The 22,078-nt window shown below is 60.8% G+C and overlaps 1 protein-coding gene across 1 annotated transcript in view; it reads right to left on the minus strand.

Moving 5' to 3' along the window:
- Window positions 1-1,368: 1,368 nt before the first annotated feature.
- Window positions 1,369-22,078, minus strand: part of MYT1 (myelin transcription factor 1) — a 59,684-nt gene continuing 38,974 nt past the window's right edge. Inside the window, exons 11-23 of the mRNA XM_047770555.1 lie at window positions 21,838-22,052; window positions 20,332-20,456; window positions 19,548-19,835; window positions 16,915-17,069; window positions 15,988-16,050; window positions 15,806-15,874; window positions 11,233-11,295; window positions 10,811-10,894; window positions 7,029-7,247; window positions 5,710-5,801; window positions 5,047-5,150; window positions 2,996-3,139; window positions 1,369-2,712 (exon numbers count right to left, since the gene is read on the minus strand). Of these exons, the coding sequence (XP_047626511.1) occupies window positions 2,572-2,712; window positions 2,996-3,139; window positions 5,047-5,150; window positions 5,710-5,801; window positions 7,029-7,247; window positions 10,811-10,894; window positions 11,233-11,295; window positions 15,806-15,874; window positions 15,988-16,050; window positions 16,915-17,069; window positions 19,548-19,835; window positions 20,332-20,456; window positions 21,838-22,052 (1,762 nt within the window). The 3' untranslated portion in view covers window positions 1,369-2,571. The remainder of the gene's footprint in view (window positions 2,713-2,995; window positions 3,140-5,046; window positions 5,151-5,709; window positions 5,802-7,028; window positions 7,248-10,810; window positions 10,895-11,232; window positions 11,296-15,805; window positions 15,875-15,987; window positions 16,051-16,914; window positions 17,070-19,547; window positions 19,836-20,331; window positions 20,457-21,837; window positions 22,053-22,078) is intronic.

The raw sequence follows: 22,078 nt of genomic DNA on the forward strand, positions 1-22,078 counted from the left end.
CTTCCACGGCCCTGGCCTCTGCTCATCGCCTGCCACCAGCTCTCATGGCCTCAGCTTGCAGAGGGGACCCAGCATCTGTGCTGACATGAATGAGTAGAACCCAGCCCCCCAGGCCCCGTCCCCACGGGGCTTCTGCGGAGGGACCCGGCAGCCCTTCCTTGAGGCTCAACGGGCTAACTCAACCCACTCCATGTGCTGCACAGCCAGTAGCTGGAGCCCTCCAGACCCTCCACTGTCCAACCTGGACAGGGATTGGAAATGCAGCCCAAAATCTCTAAGAATTTTCCTTTGTTCACAGGTCAGATGGGAGCTTCAGGTGGGCCTCGAGGGCTAGATACCTAGGGAGCTCGAACTGTGTTGACAGTCTGGGTTGAATGTGACCAGAAGCCCCAGACCTAGGTCTCACCTGGGAGAGCTAGAGTCCCACCTGACACAAAAGTGTGAAACGGCAAGGAGTTACCGCAAGGGTAGACACCTTCAGGTATGGCTGAATCCAGGAGCCCTGAAAAGACCACCAGGGAGCTCTCTCTTCCTCCCCCTTCCACCGCCTTTCTCCCTCACTTCTCAGCTCTGCTCTGTCCAGAGTATCCAAACACTCTCCTACTGCAGATGGCTTCCTCCCATGACCAGGAGATGGCCCGGGACAGGCCCGAGTCCAACAACCCCAGCAAGAAGACCTCTCCCGACCCCAGGAGGAGGTTCTGATTTACGCATGTGCAGGCTGTGACTCAGACCCAGGTTTCCGGGTGGGAGCCACGTGTGGCATCAGGGAGATGCCTGAGGCAGAGAGCCCACTGACCGCCCGCTCCCAGAAAGTGACCCTCAGGGCTCCCGGGACAGAGACGGCCTCCTCACCACAGACACGGCTCCCACTCACAGTCAGAGTGGACTTTTATTACGAAATCACCCTGCAAACACACCAAGAAGTGCTGTGCTGTGGGTTCAACGCGTTTCCTGAGGAAGGAGGGTCACAGTATCGGGGCTGTCAGAGGAACGGGGCCTGCGAGCGCCCAGGGCTCCCTCACAGCAACAGGACTCAGCCGTCAAGAACCGGCACACGGACGCGACACAAGAAACACGCCAGAGCACCACACACATCTGCACTGCACTGAAATGAACAATAGATACAGAATATTCCGTTTGCGGTTGTGCCTGAAACAAAAGGAGCCAAAGGGGATGACAAAAACCAAAAAGCCTTTCTTCCCATTGGACTGAGGGGAAGGACCCCAAATTATCAAAATTCCTCAGGTACAAAATACTTTTTTAAAAACTCCATTATTAAAAGAATAAATAACAAAATATATAAAAAATAACTTGGTTGCATTAAAATCATAACTAGAAGTTATAGCAAGTTTTTTGCGGCCTCTCTCTCAGTCACATATTTAATTTTGCTTTGATTTCATTTATTTCCCTCTCATATGTCCTGGTGGGGGGTCTAGGTAAAATAGTATAAAATTAATAAATAAAAATGTTAAATAAATAGCAAACGTTAACATAAGAGGTTGTGAATATAAATACTTACATTTTGACAAAATTAAATAATTTACAGAATAATTAAACTAACTACTTTCTCGTTTCTCCCAGGAAGTGCAGTTTTTCTACTTTTAAATACTACCTTGGAATTGCAGTCACAATTGGTTTGGACTCTATTTACAGCGTGTTTTTAACACGTTAAGTCGAAACTGACCTTCCTCCGAATCGTAAGTGGATCTAAACCGGAGAGAACCCTGGTGGTCTTCAGCTGGGACTCTAACCCCTGACCTCGCCGACCCTGTCCCCACCTCGGGAAAGCTCAGCCACGGCCCAGGTAACGCGGCAGTGGCAGCTCCCGGGCCCAGGGGGGCGCAAGCGAGCCAGGGCCCTGGCACGGCCCCAGACCTGGGTCTAAAGGCCGCAGCCCCCAGAGGGAGCGTGCCCCCGAGCACAGTGTCTGGGGCCTCGGGCAGCAGCTCCCAGACGAGGCGCCCTGGCGTAGAGCGGGCGCAGACTGGCAGGGGCCCAGGCTGACTTCCTCGAGCTGACAGGGGGCTGCAGGCCTGTTCCTAACCTACCCTCCGGAACGCTGCTTTTTTCCACCCTTGACATAAAACTGAATTAAAGGACAACAGAGAACACACTTGCCGCTGCGGCCTCACCGACCGGCTCGCTCCAGGCTGACACGTCACACGCACCACCCACCCTGGGCCCAGGGCTGCCTCTCAGCCTCGACAGACAAAGGAATACTGTGGTTGCAAACTCCTAAACTTCCCTGAGAACCTTGTCCATGAGCTTCCACTGGAGACTTCGAGCTTTCGGAAACAAAAATAAATCACTTTGCAATACTTCACGCCCCTGCACGTGCGTGGAGGTGTCGAGGCCTCGGGCCGGCCGGCACCTCACGCAGAGGGCGACACAGCTTCCCACGCACCCCTCTGGGTGGACCTGCGCGAGGCCGCCCCGGGCCGCCAACCGGAGTCAGTACGAGTTGGGAATCTCCACTGGGAGGGCAGGGCAAGGGAGGTAAACGAAGGAGCCAAGGCCAGGGGCCCTGGGCGCCCGGGGTCAGCACGCTGGCTCCTGGCACGAGGAGGCCTAGACCTGGATGCCCCTCACGGCCTGCTTGATGCTCTCGAGGAGGTCCTTGTTCTCGGGGCTCTGGTAGCGCTCCTGGTTGGAGTACATGTCGGTGAGAGTGCTCACGTAGGCGTCGAAGTTCTGTTCACAGATTGGCTCCTGTGGAACAGAACTAGCTTAGCAAGGCAGCGGGCCCGGGGTTTTCAGAGGCAACGGGAACTCCCCCGGAAACGGGAGACCCAGGTGCCCACGCCTCGGAGACAAGCCCACGGACCAGCGGGGCAGCCGCCGCCAAGGACAGCTACAGCTGTGGCCAGCCGTCCGCCTGGGCGGAACCTCAGCAGGACCCCAGGGGCAGAAGGGTGCCCTCCTCGCCCTCCCTGGAGCCCCAGGGGGCAGCTGCCAGCTCAGCGCCGGGGCCCACAGGGAGCTCCCTGCTCACCATGTGCGGAAGGCGGATGTTGGCAAGACTTTGGATGAGGGCCTGGCTCAGGCCTGACAGCTCCAGAAACAGGGCTTCGTTCTGCTCCTCGATAAGCTTGTTCTCCTCCTCGATGTTCTTCAGGCTCTTCTCCATGGACGAGATCTGCACCAGACAGAGACCGAGCTGCCTCCTGGCGCCTCCTCCTGGGAGCACGCCGGGCTTGCCCGCTGGGCCACTGCTCACAGCCCTCTGCAGAAGGCTGAGGAAGCAGGGGCCCTGCCCCGGGGGCCTGACACACGTGAGGGCTGGCAGTGCCCTGGCCACTGGGCGGAGGAGGCGACACAGTGACTGAGGCAGGGGCTCTGTGTCCACGGCTTTCTGTGCCCTGTCTGTCCCATGGGGTGGAGGAAAGAGCAGGCTGAGGCCCCTTGGCCTCAAATCCCAGCCTGCCACCAACTTCCTCCCCCTCCGTGATGGGGATGCCCGCCTGCCCTTGGGTTAAAGCTGCGGAGGCAAGCGGAACAGGCCACTGGGTATCTCTCTGCGACGCCTGGGAGGCAGGCCCAGCCGACATCCCTCCCACACCACGAGAGCACCTGGGACCTCCAGCACAGGCACTTCTTCTCCGGACCCAGCAGGGCACCAGGAGGGTGGTGGGGCCCTTCTCCCGGGGGCTCTAAGCCTTCCACATGGAACCGGGGGCGGGGGGGGCAGCGATGGCTGAGGCCATGGGCAGTCCTGCCTGCTCTGTGGGGAAGGGGTGTGGGAAGCCGCCCGGGGCCTGGCCTGGAGGAAACACGCCTGGGAGGGCAGCCCTCAGCCTCACGGCCTCTGGAAGGAGCCTCAGGGCAGAGGCCTTCTTCAGGTTAGGACCACGAGCCACCTCACAGGAGCTGTGGCTCCGAGACCGGCCAGGGAGCATCACCCATCAGCCGGCGACAAGCCTTTGGCTTTGAAAGGTCTGAATCAGGGTGCAGCCCCGCTTCTCTTGGCCTAAGGACAGGGTTCAAAAGCCCTTCGAGGGGGGAGGGGACTCCGAGTCCTTCCAAAAGGAAGCTAGTGGACAGTCTGTCTGAATGGGTGGACACTGGCAAGTAAAGGGACGTCAGAGGTGCTGACACTGGGAGAGCCTCGGACTTTGGGAAGAAAAGCAGGGGGGTGGCTCAGCCACCCAGTGGGGGTGTCTCGTGCCCCAAGAACACCTTGTGCCCTCTCTGCCGCCACCCCCTGTGAACCTGGGAAGAGCTTCAGGGCAGGAGGAAAATGCTTCCTGATCCTCACAGGCTGATGCTATTTTTAGGCAGGCTTCTGAGTAGCAGGAGGTCAGCCTAAGCCCAGCTGCGGGGGCGGGGGGTGCAGCACAGCAGGACAGGACTTCCCATTCGTCCCCTTTGCCCTCCAAACCTGCAGGACCAAGAGGACGCGGCTAGGTGTGGCCACCCGTTCTGTGCCCCAAGCTCTGCGTGGCCCAGACTCAGCAGCTGAGGGAAGGGAAGGGTCTCCTCTTCAAAATAAGAGACCCTCACGGGGCTTATCTTCTGATCGCAAATGTTCATTTGGGGGAGATCAGGGCAATACGACGCATGCACTTGAGGTAATGTGTATTCCTATCGTTCAGCAACAGCAGCTCTTTCCGGGTCAGACACGTGGGCCAACTGCTTTCCTCGTAGAAATGCAGTCACCTCACAGCAACTGAACCGGGCAGACTCCGTCACTATCTCCTCGCTACCTGTGAGGACATCGGGGCGCAGACTGGTGAAGAGGGTCGCCAGGTCACTTAGCCTGCGTGTGGCAGTGCTGGGGCAGAACCCAACCCCAGCCAGGCTCTTAGAACCCACACCATGCACCTGCTCCGGCTGACAGGAGGTCACCCCAAGGGACCACCAGCCACCAGCACCGCAGGACTCTGGACACTGCTGGGCAGAGCACGTGCTGAGTGGCTCGGCCCACAAGGGACCTTGACACGGGGCTCGGTCCTCCCCGCCCCCCTGGAAGAGGAGGCCAAGGCAGGAAGGCCTCTGTGCGTTGGGAGGGCAGGCGGCAGGGGGCCAGCAGGCGGCACCACCCACCTGGGACTGCAGCTGCGCCATGGCAGCCTCCATCTCGGAGTTGGACTCGTTCAGGTCGCGAATCTCCTGGTTCAGCTGCTTGATCTCCTCGTCGTTCTCCAGCACTGCCCCGGGGAGAAACCTCGGCCTCAGCCCGGACCAGCAAGTGGGGGTGAGGCAGAGGCTGCTTTCTAGGTGGAGCTAGGGACCCCTTTCCAAGCAGAAGCCCCGCTCACCCCACATTGCAGGCTGGGAAACCTGGTCTTGGGGCCTAGCAGCCACGTGTCAGCTCTTGCCTCCTGCCCTGGATCTTAGGTGGGAAAACAGACACCTCTCTGGCGAGTGTTAGTCGCTGAGATAAAAACGGAAGTTTGTTCAGTTGACGCTGAGCGTCCTCAGCTTCCCTCTTCCCTGGGCCCACGTGAGCTCACAACCGGAGAACACGGCTACTGGGGCTGCCCGCAGGGCCCCCCGGTTCCCAGGCTAGCCCCGCGATGGCCATGTGAGGGCACAGGACAGCAGGGGCTCCGAGCCAGGTCAGGACAACCCCCCCTTGGCTCAAGGGCTCCGTCTCCACCGTGACTCGCTCCAGAGGGGCTCTGCCTCCCCACCCCTCCCCCCGTCCATCTCAGTCACCGGGGCCGCGAGGTTCACACGCAGGGGCTGCAGGACGGGCAGCCTTACCATCACTCGTCTTGAATTTCGTGCCGAGAACCTCATCCCCTGAGAGCTTTCCCTTCTTCCCAGCAAAGGTCGCTCTGGGACAGCCAGACAAGCTGGAAGCAAAGTCACACACACATCGAAAACCAGCCCAAGGTCACGCACCTCGGGCCGGTCTGAGGCCACGTGTCACAGTGAGAGCAGGTAGTCCGGTAGGATCCTGTCTGGGGTGCCGTCACTCATGCCCTGGCGCCCCTGTTCGCTGGCCCCAGCCCTCTGGCAGCCTAGGCCATTCCCAGCACAGCCTCTGCCCTAAAGGCTGGCCCACGGGCAGCTCGGGGCTCCCTCGCCCTCTCCCCACGGCACACCATCCTCCACCAAACTGGGTATTTCACAGATTGGTTGGTTTGCAGTCTGTCTCCCCACCTGCCCAGCCCAGATCAACTCCAGGAGGGCTCCCGTCCTCCAGACACTGGTATCGGATGGACTCTCAGTGATGGCGTGTGGAATGTCAGAGCTAATTAGCCTTACAGGCAGAGAGACAGGGGCCAAAAAGCAAACTAGAAGAATGAGGTTCCTGATGGGACCAGGTGGTAATTCCCTGCGCCTGGGCTGTCTCCGTGGCATCCTGGCTCAGGCAGGAGGAGGCCTGAGGAGGCAAGGGGTGGGGCTGGGGAGCCGGTCAGAGCCTGTCGGCGCTGCCCAGGCCACCGCCCAGGCAGGGAGAGGTCCCTGGTGCAGTAGGAAGGGGCCTGGGCCCCAAAGAAGAAGCCCCAGGGGCTGGGGATTGGCAGGTGCGCACGGAGGCGACTGGAGTGACTGGCCAACGGGGACCTGCTGGGCCGCGCGGGGAGCCCTGCCCTCTATTCCGTGGCCACTCATGCGGGAAAAGGACCGGAGAGAACGGATCGCGTAGCTGCACCACTCTGTTGTACAGCAGAAGTTACCACAGCACCGTAAATCAACTCTACTTCACTGAAACTTGAAAAATGGGGGGCCCCAGCGGGAGAGGCAGGCTCTGTGACGATGCTTCCAGCCACCTGCTAAGCCTATTACACGAGACCCAAGAGGGCTCTGCCCCCAACTGCCAGAGGGAACCCAGCGGACGTGGACGGGCGCTCAGGCCAGCAGACACATGGGTGACATGTCACACAGGCCATCGTGTGGTCCCAGTAGACTTTCCATGGCTCCCCCCAGGTGGCTACCAAGTTGGGTCTTACTTTTCCTTGAGAAGCTACTGTTCACACCTGAGTCCTGGCCTGTCCCTCCCTGGGAGCCTTATCCACACCCCCAGAGGCGATCCCTCCTGGATGGCAGAGAGGGCAGGGAGGCGGGATGGTCACCTCCGGTGGGTGAGGAAGCTCCCGTTGGCGTGGCCGGAGCCGTCGCAGCCTGGAGTGGGGCAGGTGGGCCCCTCATTCTTCAGGGACTTCCAGGAGAAGGAGCCATTGAGCGAACACTCCTTCTGCCTCCGGGCAGCCAGGGGGCAGCCCGATGCACTTCTGTGGGAGGCATACTTGCCGCTGATGTGACCAAGCCCCACGCAGCCTGGAACGGGGCACCTGGGCACAAAAGGTCAGAGGTGAGCACAAAAGGTCAGAGGTGAGCACAAAAGGTCAGAGGTGAGCACAAAAGGTCAGAGGTGAGCACAAGGTGCTGGGGTGGGAGGCGCCCAGCCAGACCCTGAGACATGCTAGGGGCTCCTGGATAAGCTCCCGGCGCTGGAGCAAGTTCTGGGGCCTCAAAAATCCTGGGCATCATGACCAGAGGGATGGCATTCCCCCCCACACACAGCCTTGGCCTCCGTCCCCTGCATGGCTGAGGGGGTAGAGGGTCAGCCACTTTCTCTCCCCGCCCCTCAGCAGGGGTGAAGCCTGGGGCCTGAGGCTGCCTCTTGGTGGCCTCTGCTTCCAAAGCTAGACCTTGCTGCTGGTGTCACGTCTGTGCGCTCGCACTGAGCACAGGGCCTGGGGGTCACAGGCAGCTTGGAGACAGCCAGGGGCCCCATCTCCCCACAGCATCCCAGAATGAGGCTGGTCCCTGATGCTTGCGGATTCCTAGCTCGGCCCCGTCTGGAACATGTGTTCCTGGAGGGAGAGGGCAGCCCCAGAGCTCACTCGGGGAAGATTCGGCTCTGCCCTAGTCTGCCTGGGACAGCGTTTCCCTTCGTTCCCTTGCTCAAGGCAAGAGGCCAACCCTTGACGCCCCAGGAAGAGGTGAGGAAACTTGAGGAAGGTCCGAGAGGCTGCCCTCACGCTGCCCCTGGGACCCGTGCGGTCGCAGAAAATGGGGCAAGGCAGGGGGCCCTGGGCATCCGCCTCCACCACCCTTAGGAGGGACCTGGAGCAGGAGTCCAGGATTTCAGGATCCCGGAGCTGACCCCTGACCAAGAACAAGAACCCCCCCTGCCAGTTCTGTCTCATCCTTCTAACAAACCAGGCCACTTTCCGGCCATTTGTCACCGCCCTACTCTGTGCCATGGACCCAGCAAGCACAGAGGTCCCAGTTGATAGAAAGGTCCCTGGGGCACAGACAGGTCAGACACGGGAAGCCCCTGGGGGTGGCAGGGCTGGGGGTCGGGCCACACTACCTGGTGGCCTCCACACTCTGGCCTCATCTCAGGCAGCCGCTGAGACACCTTCCCAGACTGAGTCCCCAGCCAGGACCTGTCCTCATGTGGCCCCCGCTCTCGGCTCTCAGCCCTTTCTCCTCCCAACCCCGCGGGCCCAGACGCGTGGGATGGCCACAGAGCTGGCCTCAGGTCACCTCAGCGCCCGTCCAGAATGCGGTCACTGCCGGGGCCCCTGCCAAGGGGCTGGGAGCTCGCATTCTACATCCACCCCCGAAACCCGGACACCTCCAAACTGTGGGGGCCCAGGGCACCCCTGGGCTGGGCACCCTGAGGCCAGACATCACAAGCTCAAAAGGCCACGTTAGCGGCGACTCTCCATGTCATGGCACCCGGTTGAATGTAAGTCCTTTTCTCCACTTTCCTGGCCTCCCTCCTCAGGAGGGGCTGCTGGGCCCTGGGGTCGCGTTCTTGGCGGGAGCACCTCGTGTGTGGCCATGGTAACACCGCTTTCCGCTCCCCCTGCGCCCAGGTCCCAGTCTTCAGTGCTCTCGGGTGACCTCACGCCAAGACACGGTGGGGAGCCAGGCTGGGCAGCCTCTATGTCCCAGGGAAGCCAAGGGACAGTCAGAGGCACACCTCTTCGGTCAGGTGCCGGCGTGGCCCGGGACAGTTGACAATGGTCATTCGGCTCCCACCCCCACCCTGGACCCTCCATGGATTTTCAGCCATTTAGCTGTGTGGCCACGGGGATTTACCCCAACGTGCTGACCCAACTGAATCTCAAACGGTGCAGGAACAAGATGTCATAAAAGGGAACTCTTCCTCAACCAGCCCCTCTAAAATCACAGCTAGTGCCTGCCAACGAAATCACATCACACAGCAGGCCCTGACGCGCCTATTAAAGTCTCTGCTGCGGTCTGCACTTGTTTAAAGATGACCGTCAATCATAAATACAGTTAAAGTTTATGGCTGGGAGGAGGCCCCATAAAACAGAGGTGATAAGTGGGCGGTCCCCCCTCTTTGCCATGGAACCGTTAGGAACCATCCGTCCTGTAAATGCTGAAGTGTTTCTAAAAGGCACATTCTCCACTTGGCTGCAGAAATCTTGTTTTTTGTTTTTAAAGCAAAGTTGACAGCACATCAGGAAAAGGAACACCATTTTCCCCAGTTAACTCGAAAAATGCTGATCTTGATTTTAATCATCTGCAAATGCAGCACAATTCACTTTTAATCCCTACCAGCAGGAGCCTTGCTAACTCCACAGCAGCACTGCACGTACACGATCATAGGCAAATTCCGGGATTCTCAGAAGGAGCCATATTCCTTACCCACTCTCCCATTTAGGAGGCAGTATTCACGACACCAGCAGCCACGTATTTTGCATTTGTGATTTAGCAAAACTACTCATTACAGTTGTATTGTCTAAGTAAATAAGCAGCCATGGCCTTATTACGTCAAACAGCTGGTGGGTCGGCCCTTTGGAAGGGTGCGATGCAATTAGGCCCTCTTCCTCTGCGGCCAAGCAGATGTGTGGGTGCAGCTGGGGTGGGCTCCCAGGAGGAGCAAGCCAATCTCAGACCAGGTGGACACCCTTTGCAGGGGTGAGCGTCCAGCGTTCCTGGCCTGCAGGTGTCAGTCAGGGCAGGCCTGCTTCCCAGGCCCTGCAGGCCCTCCCAACCAAGCCAGCCCAAGGGCCCCGGCCCACCAGGCAGCCAGAGCCACTCCCTTCTGCTCCGCTTCCGTCCAGGGGACCACTGCCTGCTTTGCCCGGTGTCAGCTCTGACAGTCTAGCAAACTGGGTATGGGGTCACCCCTTGGCACCTGTGGCACAGCCTTGCCCCCACCTGCAAGTGCAGAGTTCAGGGGACACGGTCCTTCTGGAAGGACAAGCTTGCAGCAACACAAGCCCCCACCAGGATCCCACAGGGGGCAGGGTTCACACACAACCCCCGACCACACGTCAGCCCCCCCCCCCAGTGAAAAGGTCAGTAAAGGGTTTCAGGAACCCCAATCACTTAAGGCCCAGAGGGGCCTCTCTTGTCCCCGCAGGAGTGGCAAGGTCCCAGGCCAGGGTGACTTCCCAGGTTCCCTCACTCCACGTCAGCCCCCCTCCAAGGCAGACCTGTGCGGACACACCAGAGACTCCACTGTCTCTAACTGTCCTCTGCTCCTCGACTCCTGCACCTGACCTTCCCACCAGACCAGAAGCCGGACGGATGACAACGCCCGTGAGTGCCCTGAAGGGCTGCCCGTGCCCCGAGGCTCACACCCAGGTGCCTCAGGGGCAGGGCAGCAGGGCGCGCTGTCTCTGCCTGCCCCGTCAAACACCCCAGACCTGAGAAGCCCAGACAGGAGCCAGTACACGTGCGTGCCCTCCATGTAACACACACGGCACCCGCCTTCACAGTGTGCTCAGTACGGGCACACATGTAAAGATAGGCACAATCATTCGTCAGCTATTAATGCAGACAGAATCCAGAAGAGGCTTGTAAAACCGTAAACTACAAAACCACCCCGAGTGTGCACAGCAGCCGAGCGGCCAGCGGGACTCACTTCATCAGCTCAGGGTCTTCCTTGTCATCCTTCGCAGGCGTTGCCTTGGCTCCACTTTTCTTGGCACGAGGGCAGCCTGACAAGCTGGTTTTGAAAGAGGAAAAAAGTGCCACAGTCGTCCCAGAACAGCAGCTGCTCCCACCTGCCACCCCCGCCCCTCCAGCTCTGTGACAGCAGCCCCGGGCACACAAGGAGCCTTCCGCCAGGGGGCACCCTGCCTGGCAGCAGGGCCGCAAACAGGAAGCAGCACCGTGAGCCCCTTGCTAAGGCCAGTGGGCATCCTGACCAGGCTCTGGGAACACTGACCCAAGAGACGGGCTCTTGATGCAGCAACGCGAAGGCCTTACCTGGAGCCTTGAACTTCGTCTGAGGAAGAGCCCCCCACCCCCGCCGGCCTGGCACCCAAGGCGTGGCAGGCTCACCTCCGGTGCGACGCATAGTTCCCGGTTATGTGGCCGGAGCCGTCACAGCCAGGCGTGGGGCACCTGTGGAGGACAGCAGAGCTGGGACCAGAGCCAGTGCAGTCACTTGGCCATAGCAGGTGTCTCTGACTCAGCCCCCAATGGGCCCAGCCCCCTCCCAGCACTGAGGTCTACAAAGGGCCGCGAGGTCCCAGCCAGCCTGCGGCACACCTCCAGATCTTGGAACTTGACCACTCACTGTCCCCAGGGGGACCCAGGAGGGCCAAGAAGAAAGCACGTCTCCACTGCAGGATGATGGGCCCAGACTCAGCCCCCTGCAGAGGACCAGGCTGGAATAGAAGGTTCCAGAGCACACGTGGGCCTTTAAACAAGTGCTCGGGATGCAGGCTAAACCTAAGGCTGGTGCACCCTTCCTGGCATGGCTGGAGGAAGACAGCTGTCCTCATAGACAGAGGACCCGAGACCCACCGCCCACAGCATGTCCAGGTCAGGGAGCGATTCCTACCCAGTGAGGGCAGAGTTCCCACAGAGGGGACTTTGGTGGTGTGGCTGGCACAGGCCGAGGGGAGAGAGGAGGAGACACAAAACACGAAAGCCCAACTTGACACCCAAAGCGTCTGATGAACAAATCACATAGAAGGAGAAGTTCCATTTTAATACACCAGCATGGGTTTTCTCAACTTCTTTTTCCCCGAATGTCCACTTAGGAAAAGCGACTCGGTTCCCGCCGCTGTCAGAGTGAGTTCGGCATCAATCCTGCAGGAGCCCACCTGCTACTCCTCCTCCTGGCTCTCTGCATTGTCCCTCTTAAGCCAGAGGGTGTTAGCTCTGCGGATATGCCAGAGTCTCAGTGCTGGCACCTGGAGAGTCTGTTACTCACAGGGTGCTTGTCTGCCATTTCTTTATTTCTTTTTTTCTTTTTTTCTTTCTTTCTTTTTTTTTTTTGCCTTTTCTAGGGCCGATCGCATGGCACATGGAAGTTCCCAGGCTAGGGGTCTAATCGGAGCTGTAGCTGCCGGCCTATGCCAGAGCCACAGCAATGCTGAATCCAAGCCACGTCTGCAACCTACACCACAGCTCATGGCATCGCGGGATCCTTAACCCATGAGCAAGGCCAAAGATTGAACCCGCAACCTCATGGTTTCTAGTCGGATTCATTAACCACTAAGTCACGACGGGAACTCCCTTGTCTGCCCTTTCTGGCCTCATCCAGGGAACGTGGGGCCAAGGCCATTCCTCACTACAAAAGTGACCCCAGGGACACAGGGCCTAGGCCCGAGGGGGCGGGACAGCGGCCTCTCCATCATCCGAGGGCTCCTTCACACCCTTCCTGAGCCTCTTCCTCTACCAGCACATGTGGTGCTGGTGTTTGGGGCTGGACAGAGAGAGCCAAGGCAGCGAGACCCCCTCCACCTCCAGGCCGCCGGGCAGATGCCTTCAGGTCGACACCGCCCGCCCCCGTCGGGCTGGCATGGCCACACGGAGGGACTAGGTGCCCCAGAGCCTCCTTCCCAGCCCCTCAGATTTTTGCCCTCCTCATCCTGCCCCAAGGAGCCTCCCTGGCCTCAGAGCTGGCCAGCTGATCAATCTGCTTCCTGTCGGCTTTGGGGGAACTCAAGTCCCACCGAGGTTGTGGCGGGTCCTGCCCAGTCACACGTGGCCATATTTCAACCCACACACATCTGAGGCAAGGAGGCTTTTGTGTTTTAACAGAAACCACCCACCGCCTCCACTTAGAAAAGCGCCCAACCAACACCAACTCCCGGGCGCTCCGGCTCTGCCACTGCACCTCGCACTGCCTGAGGCCCCAGGGTGCCAGCTGCCCAGGAAGGCCCGCTGGGCCACACCACAGGTACCAGCTCTTCAGGCACGTCGAGGGTCCGGGGAAGGCTCCGTGCTGAGGCCAGAGCCCTTCCCCGCCCTCTGGAAGGCCTGGCGCAGCGGGCACAGAGGGCGCAGCTCTTCTTCCCCGCAGGGCAGCCCGTGGCTGCTGACGGTGAGCCTGTGTCCCTCCCTCCCTCTGCTCCTTCCCGGCTTCAGGGCACAGGTTCCCACTGCAGCCGCGGCACAGTTCTGAGCTGTGGCGACATCCCTGCCGGCGCAGCCTCCGATGGTGGCCTGTGAGCAAGTCTCAGGGTCCGGGGAGGCCGCTTGGCGAGAACGCACACGTGGGCCATGCCTGCACCAGGCTCCTTGCCGCGGTGTGATGTGACGGCTTCACCCCAGGAGTCACATCAGAGACAGGCTGGTGTTCACGTGGCTGGAGAAGCAGGCCCTCCCTGCGTGCCAGCAGCGGTGGCCACTCCCGTGGCCCCGAGGACTCCCAGGGCTGGTTTCAGGAACCTGCCCACCATCGACTCTGAGTGAGTTGCCTGGGCAAGAGGAAGGATCCGCAGAGCCCGGAGCACAGCAGACCTCACCCCCTGCTCGCCCCTGCCCCGCGGGGGTGGGGGATGCCCCCAACCTGTGCAGACCCCCATTGCCCGCTCACGGGTCTGTGACTGCAGAGTCCCCGCACACAGAATGGCCCGGGGCAGCCACGTCCCCTGCTCCTGATCACACCGGCCACGTGGAAGAAGAGCCAATCCCTTGGGGACTTGATTAAAACACAGAAAACACATCATCTGAGACTCACTGCACCCAGGGTTGACGGGGAGGGCACCAAAAAACAAGCTGTTTGCCAGGCAAGATGGTGGTATCTGCTCCCCTGTGGACAGGTCCCCTTCGCCTGACACTGTCACGAGTCCAGTCAGGGGGCCAAACGCCCGCCAGACAGGGGAGTGAGAGTGGCAGGGTGTGGTCAGGCCACGACCACACAGGGGCCCAAGGGAGGCGAGGAGTGGGTTCCACGGAGACCCCTGTGGGGGAGGATAGATGTGGACCGAGTCGGGAGTGGTTTATTTGCGCGCAAGGAAGGCTTCCTGGTGCTAACTTCCGGAGGGGTTTGGGGCACAGTCCCTCCCAGGCTCACAGGCTTACACGGCGCCGACCCTCCCTGTGGCCGCATCTCTGGGCCCAGACCAAGACCTCACGTTCCTTCCAGCAGCCCTGACCAGCTGCTCTGCAGGAAGGAGGGGCTACTGAGTACACGCGGTCACCACCAGACCTCCACCACCCCTCAGGCCCACGAACTGGAAAACCCTGAAACCGATCAGTTAGAAAAGCAACATAGAAATAGGAGAAAGGTCATGAGACGGACGCTGGAGAAGAGAGGAAGGGACAAGGGAAGAGGCCAGGGTCGGCGTCCCAAGCCAGCCGCATTGAGGGTCTAGAGGTTCTGGAGCCGGACATGGTGCGTGAGTGACGCACGCCTGAGTCTGCCAGGGGAGCGGAGCCTCAGAACGTGCTGGTGCCAAAGCCGTGAAGTCCCAGAAAGATGCTCTTGCTCGGGAACTCTGCCCAGCCTTGTCCGAGGAATGGAAGGCCCGTTGGGAAAACGGGCGACAATGCTCTTCTCCTGCTGCTAGAACCAGACAGGCCTCCCCAGAGCCACAAAGATGAGGCTGGCAGGACGGAGCTGCCCCCGCGTCCGCCCTGTTTCTAAGGCAGCTCAGGTCTCACAAGCAGCACAGGCGCCTCACCCTAGAGGGCAGATCCCAGGTTCCTGTCTGGCCCAGAACAGGATGAGCCAGGAAAGCCCAGCCTGGATCCGGGGCCCCCAACGCAGAGGCCCAGGGAGAGGGGAACACCCGGAGAGGGGTGACCTCAGGAGACAAGAGTGGGACTCCTGCAACCTCAGTCCAGCCTGGGAGCCCAGGACCAGGGTCATGTGGCTGAGGGCACCACAGCTGTAATGTCACAGCTCAAGGGAAGTCGTGAAACCAAAGACAATCACAGTCCCCAGCTGCAGCCCGAGAGGACACTGAGAGCCGCGAAACCTCCGGGCCCTTGCTCCTCACTTGAGCAGGATGGCAAGCAGGGTGGCGGGCGCCACGGGGCTGCCTGCCCGCGTGTTAGCGGCAGAAGAGGCAGAAGCGGGGGCAGGGGAGCATGGAGGAGGCAGGTGTGGGAGGGCGCCAGGGGCCAAGAGAGAAGCAGCTGGAAGGGGTGCAGGAGGAGGAAGGGCAGAGTCTGCTCTGCATCCTCAGCATCCAGGTCATTTAGCAAGAGCTGCACAGCCTGTAGCCCCCGAGCCACAGCGAGGCTCGCAAGCCAAGGCCAGTTCTGGGTTTCTCCCAGATCTCAAGGGCAGAGGGGAGCAGACCCAGATGCCCCGGCACAGGTCCTCAGGAGAGGGAGAGAGCGGGCTGGGCCACTGGGAGCCAGAGGCAGGTCCTACCCCACCTTGGCACTCCCTGCACTCAGCCCTCAGAGAGGCTGGCAGGGCCCCTGGCCCCAGGGCACAGGCGGAGAGCAGCGGTCAGAGCGGGGGCTACAGGCAGCAGCAGCAACAGCCCAGACAAGCAGAATCAACCCCGCCAGGGCCCAGCCTCTCTGCCTGTGGCCCCGTGCCTCAGGTGCGGCCGGCCAGGCGCTAGAGCCCTGGAGAAGGCTGATTTTGGCTGGAGCCTCATAGGAGAGAGCAGAGCAAGGAAGCCACCCCAGAGCTGGGAGGCCAGGAGGGCAGACATACTTGAGGTCAGCAGAATGGGCAGCCATGAGGTTTCTGAGGCTCTTGTCAGCAAGAGGGCAACCAGAGAGGCTGAAAGAGAAGAGATGGGACATCGGGGTAAGCCAAAGAGGGGGAGCAGAGGAGCAGAGGAGGAGACCCGCCACGCAGCACCCAGGCCAGGCCAGAGCCCAGCGGGGACAAACCTGCGGTGGGAGGCATAGTTCCCGGTGATGTGGCCGCTGCCGTCACAGCCGGGGGTGGGACAGCTGGACAAGGAGAAAGAGCGTCAGGACAGAGAGCTAGGCACAGCTACCCCGCCTGCCCCAGGCTGCACCTGACCTACTCCCAGCCCACCCGCTCGGCCCTCAGCGCGCAGGCCGCCTCCGACGGCAGGTTCCCCACCCGACTTAATTCAAAGAGGCAAAGGCAGCAGATTAAAGCTCGGCATCCAGCCAGGGTGTCCCTGAGGCCCCTGTACTGTGCGTGCTCGTGGACACACAGCAGGGAGTCCCTCCCTGAGGACAAGGCCCCAGACCAGAGCTGCCCTGAGAAGAGCCAGCCACGCGGTGGAAGGCAGCTGGCGGGTTCGGGGCGGGAAGAGGAGCCAAGGGAACGAACTCGGAGCCCAGGTGAGGGCTGGGTCCCCTGAGGAGCAGCCCCCTCGGTGCCACTCAGTGGGGTTGGCCAGAAGGCTCTGGGGTGGCTCCTGACTGTCCAGCTCACAGCTACTCTCCGACAACACCGGGTGAGACTAGCTCGGGCTGCCAGAGCTGAGGGCACCAAGTCCCCAGGCAGAGTGCCCTCATCCCGGGCGGGGGGCCGGGGCACAGTGGGGCTCCAGAGAGGGTCCGCTGCCCTCAGCCCTCATCTGCTCTGCAGGCCGGCACGGGGGCCAGCCCTGCTGTTTATCGCTCTGAAGGGGTGTGCGAGCCCAGTGCGGTGCAGAGGTGGTGGGAGACCCTCCACACGTTGCCCGGCTCAGGAGGGCGCTGGCAGGGGACGGCCAGCCCTGCCCACCAGGGCAGTCAGGCCAGGAGGCTGGTCATCGTGGACCCCCGCCAGGAGCGGTCCTCTCCAGACCCTGGGTTCCCCGAGGGGTCCTGTCAGCTGGGGAAAGGGGGGCGGCTTACGTGAGCAGCTCCTTCTTTATGTCCTTGGAGAGAAACTTCAGCTTAAAGTTGGCCAGGGTGACCTCCCCGGGGTACTTCCGCTCCTCCAAACTCTCCTCCGACACTTCCTGGTCATCTGCTTCAGAAGAAGCAAAAGAATGGGCTGCTGGCTCTGACTGCAAAAAACCAGCAGGGAGACGTTTTAACCAGCTGGCGCGGGGCCGGGCGCCCGACCCGGGGGCTGAGGGAGAGGGACCCTTCCAAACGTGTCCACAGAGGCATGTTCTGGAGTCTCCTGTCTGCTGGATGGAGGAGGAAGCCTTACTTCCCCAGACACAGGGAACAGCACCCAGAGGGTGGAGTGCCCCCCCTCACCTCGGCCTCGGCTCCCGAGGTGCTGCCCGGTGTGGCTGCTTCTGACACCCTCCGCGGCCTCGGGCACGTGGGCCCCCAGCTGAGCGCAGGGAGAGCAGCTCCCTCGGGGCCGAGGACGCCCTCAGCAGACAGGGGCGCTAAGGAAGAGTCCGTGGAAGGGCTGTGATGACGAGACGGCGCGAGGCACAAAGGATGATCACAGTGACGTGGGGACCTTGGGGCCGCCGGGCCCCGTGGCCCCTACCCCGCATGACAACCTGGCCACAGCTGGCGTGGAACACACACTCTGACCTCCAACCCAGGCTCTGGCCGTGCTTAATTGCCACTCAAGAGCAGGGCGCTATGGACACAGGGGCGGACAAGGACAGTCCCTCTGTCCAGGGACAGGGAAGGCGTCCACGGGAGCCGGGAAGGTCAGTGCCCTGCAGGACCGTCTAACAGACAGCTAGCCCCCATGATGGTTCTCAGGGGTTTTTTTGGCTGCATCCATGGCATGAGTTCCTGGGCCAGGGATCCAACCCGCACCGCAGCATCGACCTGAGCACAGCAGTGACAACGTCAGATCCTTCGCCACAAGGCCGCCAGGGAACTCCATGGTTCACAATTTAAATCCTAGGGCTGGCACTTGCTATGTGTCCCAGGCAAGTTGTCCAACCCCCTGGGGCCCAGGCACCATGCTTTGTTTTTCTGGCATATGGAAGCTCCTGGGCCAGGGATCGAATCCAAGCCTCATCTGCAACCTATGCCACAGTAGCGTGGGGCTGGGTATCAAACCTGCAAAGTCACAGAGACAAGCTGGGTCATTAACCCACTGCCCCACAGCAGGAACTCCCATGCTTTTAAACTTGAAAGAACAGCAGCCCCCCCAAGGACGTCTGGGGATGGAGGGAGGCAAGGCCCACAGCACGCCGGCGGGACAGCGCATCCTTGCTATGCTCTTGCTGCTGTGGCTACAGCTCCTGTTACTGAGCAAGGCATAGAAAAGGGACTCCTGCATTAGGCGGAGGTGGCGCCCCAACTCGAGCTGAGTCTTCAGGATAAACCAGGGTTTTCCAGAAGCATGGGGCAGAGGCTGCTTTAGGGCAGGGTGTGCGTCCCAGGGACCCACAGATACAAGGAACCGGGGGCATTTGGGGGACAGTGAGGGGGGCTGCTGTCACAGTTCTGTGGAGGTGAGGTTAAGGAGGGGGCAGTAGCCTTACCCTTGACCCAGGAGGGGCCAAGGAGCCCTGGAGATCTTTTTTCTTTTTTTCCTTGTTTTTTTTGGGCCGCCCCTGCAGCATATGGAAGCTCCCAGGCTAGGAGCTACAGCCACCGGCCTACACTACAGCCACAGCAATGTGGGGTCCAAGCCATGTCTGCAAACTACACCCCAGCTCGCAGCAACGCTGGCTCCCCGACCCACTTAGCGAGGCCAGGGATCGAACCTGTATCCTCATGGATACTAGTCAGATTCCTTTTCACTGTGCCACAGCGGGAACTCCCCAGGCAGATCTAGGAGAGTCTGGCCTCGCCCACACACACACACCCCTGCCCTCCAAGCAACCCCTGGCCTGGTCCCCCTCCTGGGGGTGGGGGTTGGCAGGGAGCAGAGGGCAGTGAGGGCAACTGCAGGCCTGTCTACACGGCCGAGGCCGCCTGGAGCTCTGGGCTTTGCTGTCAGGAGGCTCACCTCCCCGGGAAAAGCCCTCAGTCACCACCCCCTTTCGGGTGGGTAGAATGACTGGGAAGGGACAGTCCGGTCTGCGGCCTCAGGCTCAGCTCCGACACGGCCTGGCTCATTGCTCTTACAGGCAGGAGGCCTTGGGACTCAGGCCACCAGCCACCACAGGGCCTCCTGAGCCCAGGAGTTTTCTCCCACCTCTACCCAGAGAGCCAGGCACCTGGAGTGCCCTGGGGACAGTGAGAAGAGGCTGCTGGAATTCAGAGCACCCTAATCTGCCAGCAGGTTGGTGGGAGGCCCTTGAAAGCAAGGAATTTGGAGCCATTCCCCAGTCACCCCCGAGGATCTGATGAAAGCCCTTCTCCTACCCCTGCCCGCTGAGGGCCCACACTGGGGCCGACATCCGGTCTGCAGGCGGTAAAGGACACGGCCTGGCCCAAAGGCGCAAACCCTTCCAGGAAGGCAGCTGCGACCCAGCTGCCGGAGGGCGCAGGACCTTGTGTGGAAAAGGCTCTGCCTGGCTCAAGGGGGCAGGACCGAGAGGCTCAGCCCGGAGGGGCAAAAGCATACCAGCCCCCACCCTTGCCCTCCACAAGGTCCTGACCGCAGCACCCACCTCCTCGGGCTCCTCCTCTCGCTGGCGGCTGGGCTTGGTGTAGTCCAGAGGCCGGTCCCACTCATCCTGGCGGGAGGCCTGGCTGGACTGGGGCGAGGTCATGGAGCTGCTGGGGGCGCTGGTGCTGCTCTGGCGCTGGGAGGCGTCCGGTGACTTCACACCGGGGCTACTGCTGCTGCTGCCACCGCCGCCACCACTGCCCCCACCAGGGACAGCATTCTCCCGCTTTCGGTGCTTGTGCATGCTCAGGTCCAGGGTCCCATTCTCATCCACCTCAATGTCCATGGCCTGCAGGGCACAGGGGAACCCTGAGCTGGCCGCCTCCCTGCCATGTGTGCCATCCGGCACCCGACGCCTCGTACCGGGAACCCAGAACGGTGCTTCCCTCCAGAGGAAGAGGAGCCAGACAAGGACAGAAGGGCCTCTGGGAAGAAAGCGTCCTGAGACCACATGGACCAGACTTGCTCCCTCCAGTCTCCCGGCACCACAGAACCAGACCCTTGAAAAGGCCACACGCGTGGGCACAAGAACGTGTGCAGGCCCCTCAGAGAAGTGGGCGCTCGGACAGGTGGGAGCACAGGTGTGCACGGCGCAGAGTTCCGTGGGGACACATCCGCTGCCCCTAGGCAGCCGGGGACGGCCAGGAAGAGGAAAGGAAAGCACGACAATCTCCCAGCAGGCACAGGGTGTGCGCAGCGCGCCCCAGGCAAACGGCAGGTGGTCCCAACTGAAAATCCCACCCTCTCCTCTGCCTCGAGGGGCTCCTCGCAGGAGCTGCACCCACCTTGCTGGGCAGATCCTGTGGCTTCGTGCTGAGGTTCTCAGGCATCTCCCAGCAGCGTGTGGAGAGGTTCAGGATGGCGGTGGCGGCCATGTGGGCAGCCTCCGCGTCGTGGGCGTAGTCGAAGCCTGCAGAAGAGGACGAAGTGCAGGGGCTGTGCCTGGGGGAAGAGGCCTTTGGGAAAGGTTTGGCTGCAAAAAGGGAACAACACCAGGCTGATACACAACTTGAACAGGAGGCGATCACGCAGACTCTTGGGGGGGGGGCGCTTTGGGGGCTGAGAGCGTGCAAAGCACAGCCACGTGAAGATGGGCCTAGGACTGGGTCGCCAACCCACTGGTGTGAGCCACACGCCCCACTCCCACCCTACTCTTGTCGGGACATCTGAAGGCCATTTCTGACTTAAAATTTCGGCAGAAAGGGCAACACCCTCCAAAAGACGTGCTAGCGTCCCTGACATTTCAGATGGAGCGGAGCGAGCCGCCCATCAGTGGCACTCGTCAAGAGCCCAAAGCCTGCCGACAGGACGGATGTCTGGCATGTGACTCAGGTAGGAAATCCTGTCACAACATCTCGAAGGGCTCACTTTGGTGCCCCCCACCCCCGCCAAAGGGCTTTGGCAAGTAACACTATTGTTCAAATAAACAAGACAAGGCATCGAAGCTTATCTTTTCCAGTGATTGTGCTGTGACCGTAAGATCACCCTCAGGTCTGACTTCTGAGCACTCAGGGTATCAGCAGTAAATTTCCAGGTACGCGAAAGCTCCTTGTGAGCCCTGCAGCCTAACTGGGTGCCTTGGTGAAGGCGTGAAGCCCTGAGCCCTGAGACACTCACACTCCAGCTGGCAGTTACCCTGCTCGCGTTTTTATTATTATCTCCTAGGAAAGGCACCACTGCCAATGTGGGGCACTGACACCATCACCAGGAGATGCCAGTTCCGACCTCAATACACTGGGGGTGCTTTTCCACGTCATACACATTTCTAGGGCTAATGGGCTTACAACTCACAAATTCGTGCAACGAGTGACACATACACCAAAAAAGAAAGGAAGGCTAGTTCTTGAAGGTTTGTTGAAATGAATTTTGCTAGTGCAGAGCACCCAGAAAACGTGTTGCTAATACCACAAGTGGCGCGGCATCCCCAGCAAGGCGGTCCCTATACAGGTATCGGGGCTCAGCACAGCGGTGCCCGACCCTCCGCAGACCTCCACCGCCTGAGCTGGCATAAACTGGCTGGGAAGGGATGGCCAGGAGAGGGCACTCTCACAGGGCTCTTAAGCCTTTGGACAGGCCCCCATAGCGGACCTGGGCTTTATTTCACATGTAGTAAGGAGATGTGTCACGCTGGACGGAGAGCCCGGAGGAAGCCACGGTGAGAGAGCCACCAGGGTGGACTGGGGCTCTAGGGCTGGGCCTGTCCCATCAGCACCCCAGGGCAGAGAGTCCCTGCATGCTCCTGGTGAGGGGTCCCCCAGCCCCTACACCACCCAGGCGTTTCCCCAACTCACATTTAAAGGCTTTCGGTGAGGTTTCGCTGGTCTGAATCTTTGGGGCAAGCATACGCTTGCCAAAAACCTGAGCATCAAAACTTGCGTAGTCAAAAGTGACCTTGGAGAACTTCTCCAGCTCCTTGGCCAGGTTGGCCCTGGGTGTGGCAGGGGCCACACTGGGCCGGTAGCTTCCGTACGGAGGGACCTCAAGCTGCTTCACGAAGCACATGGGCCTGGGGTGCAGGACAGAGAGGGGACA

This window comes from Phacochoerus africanus, chromosome 3 (assembly GCF_016906955.1).
Source record: "Phacochoerus africanus isolate WHEZ1 chromosome 3, ROS_Pafr_v1, whole genome shotgun sequence".
In the NCBI taxonomy this organism is placed as follows: domain Eukaryota; kingdom Metazoa; phylum Chordata; class Mammalia; order Artiodactyla; family Suidae; genus Phacochoerus; species Phacochoerus africanus.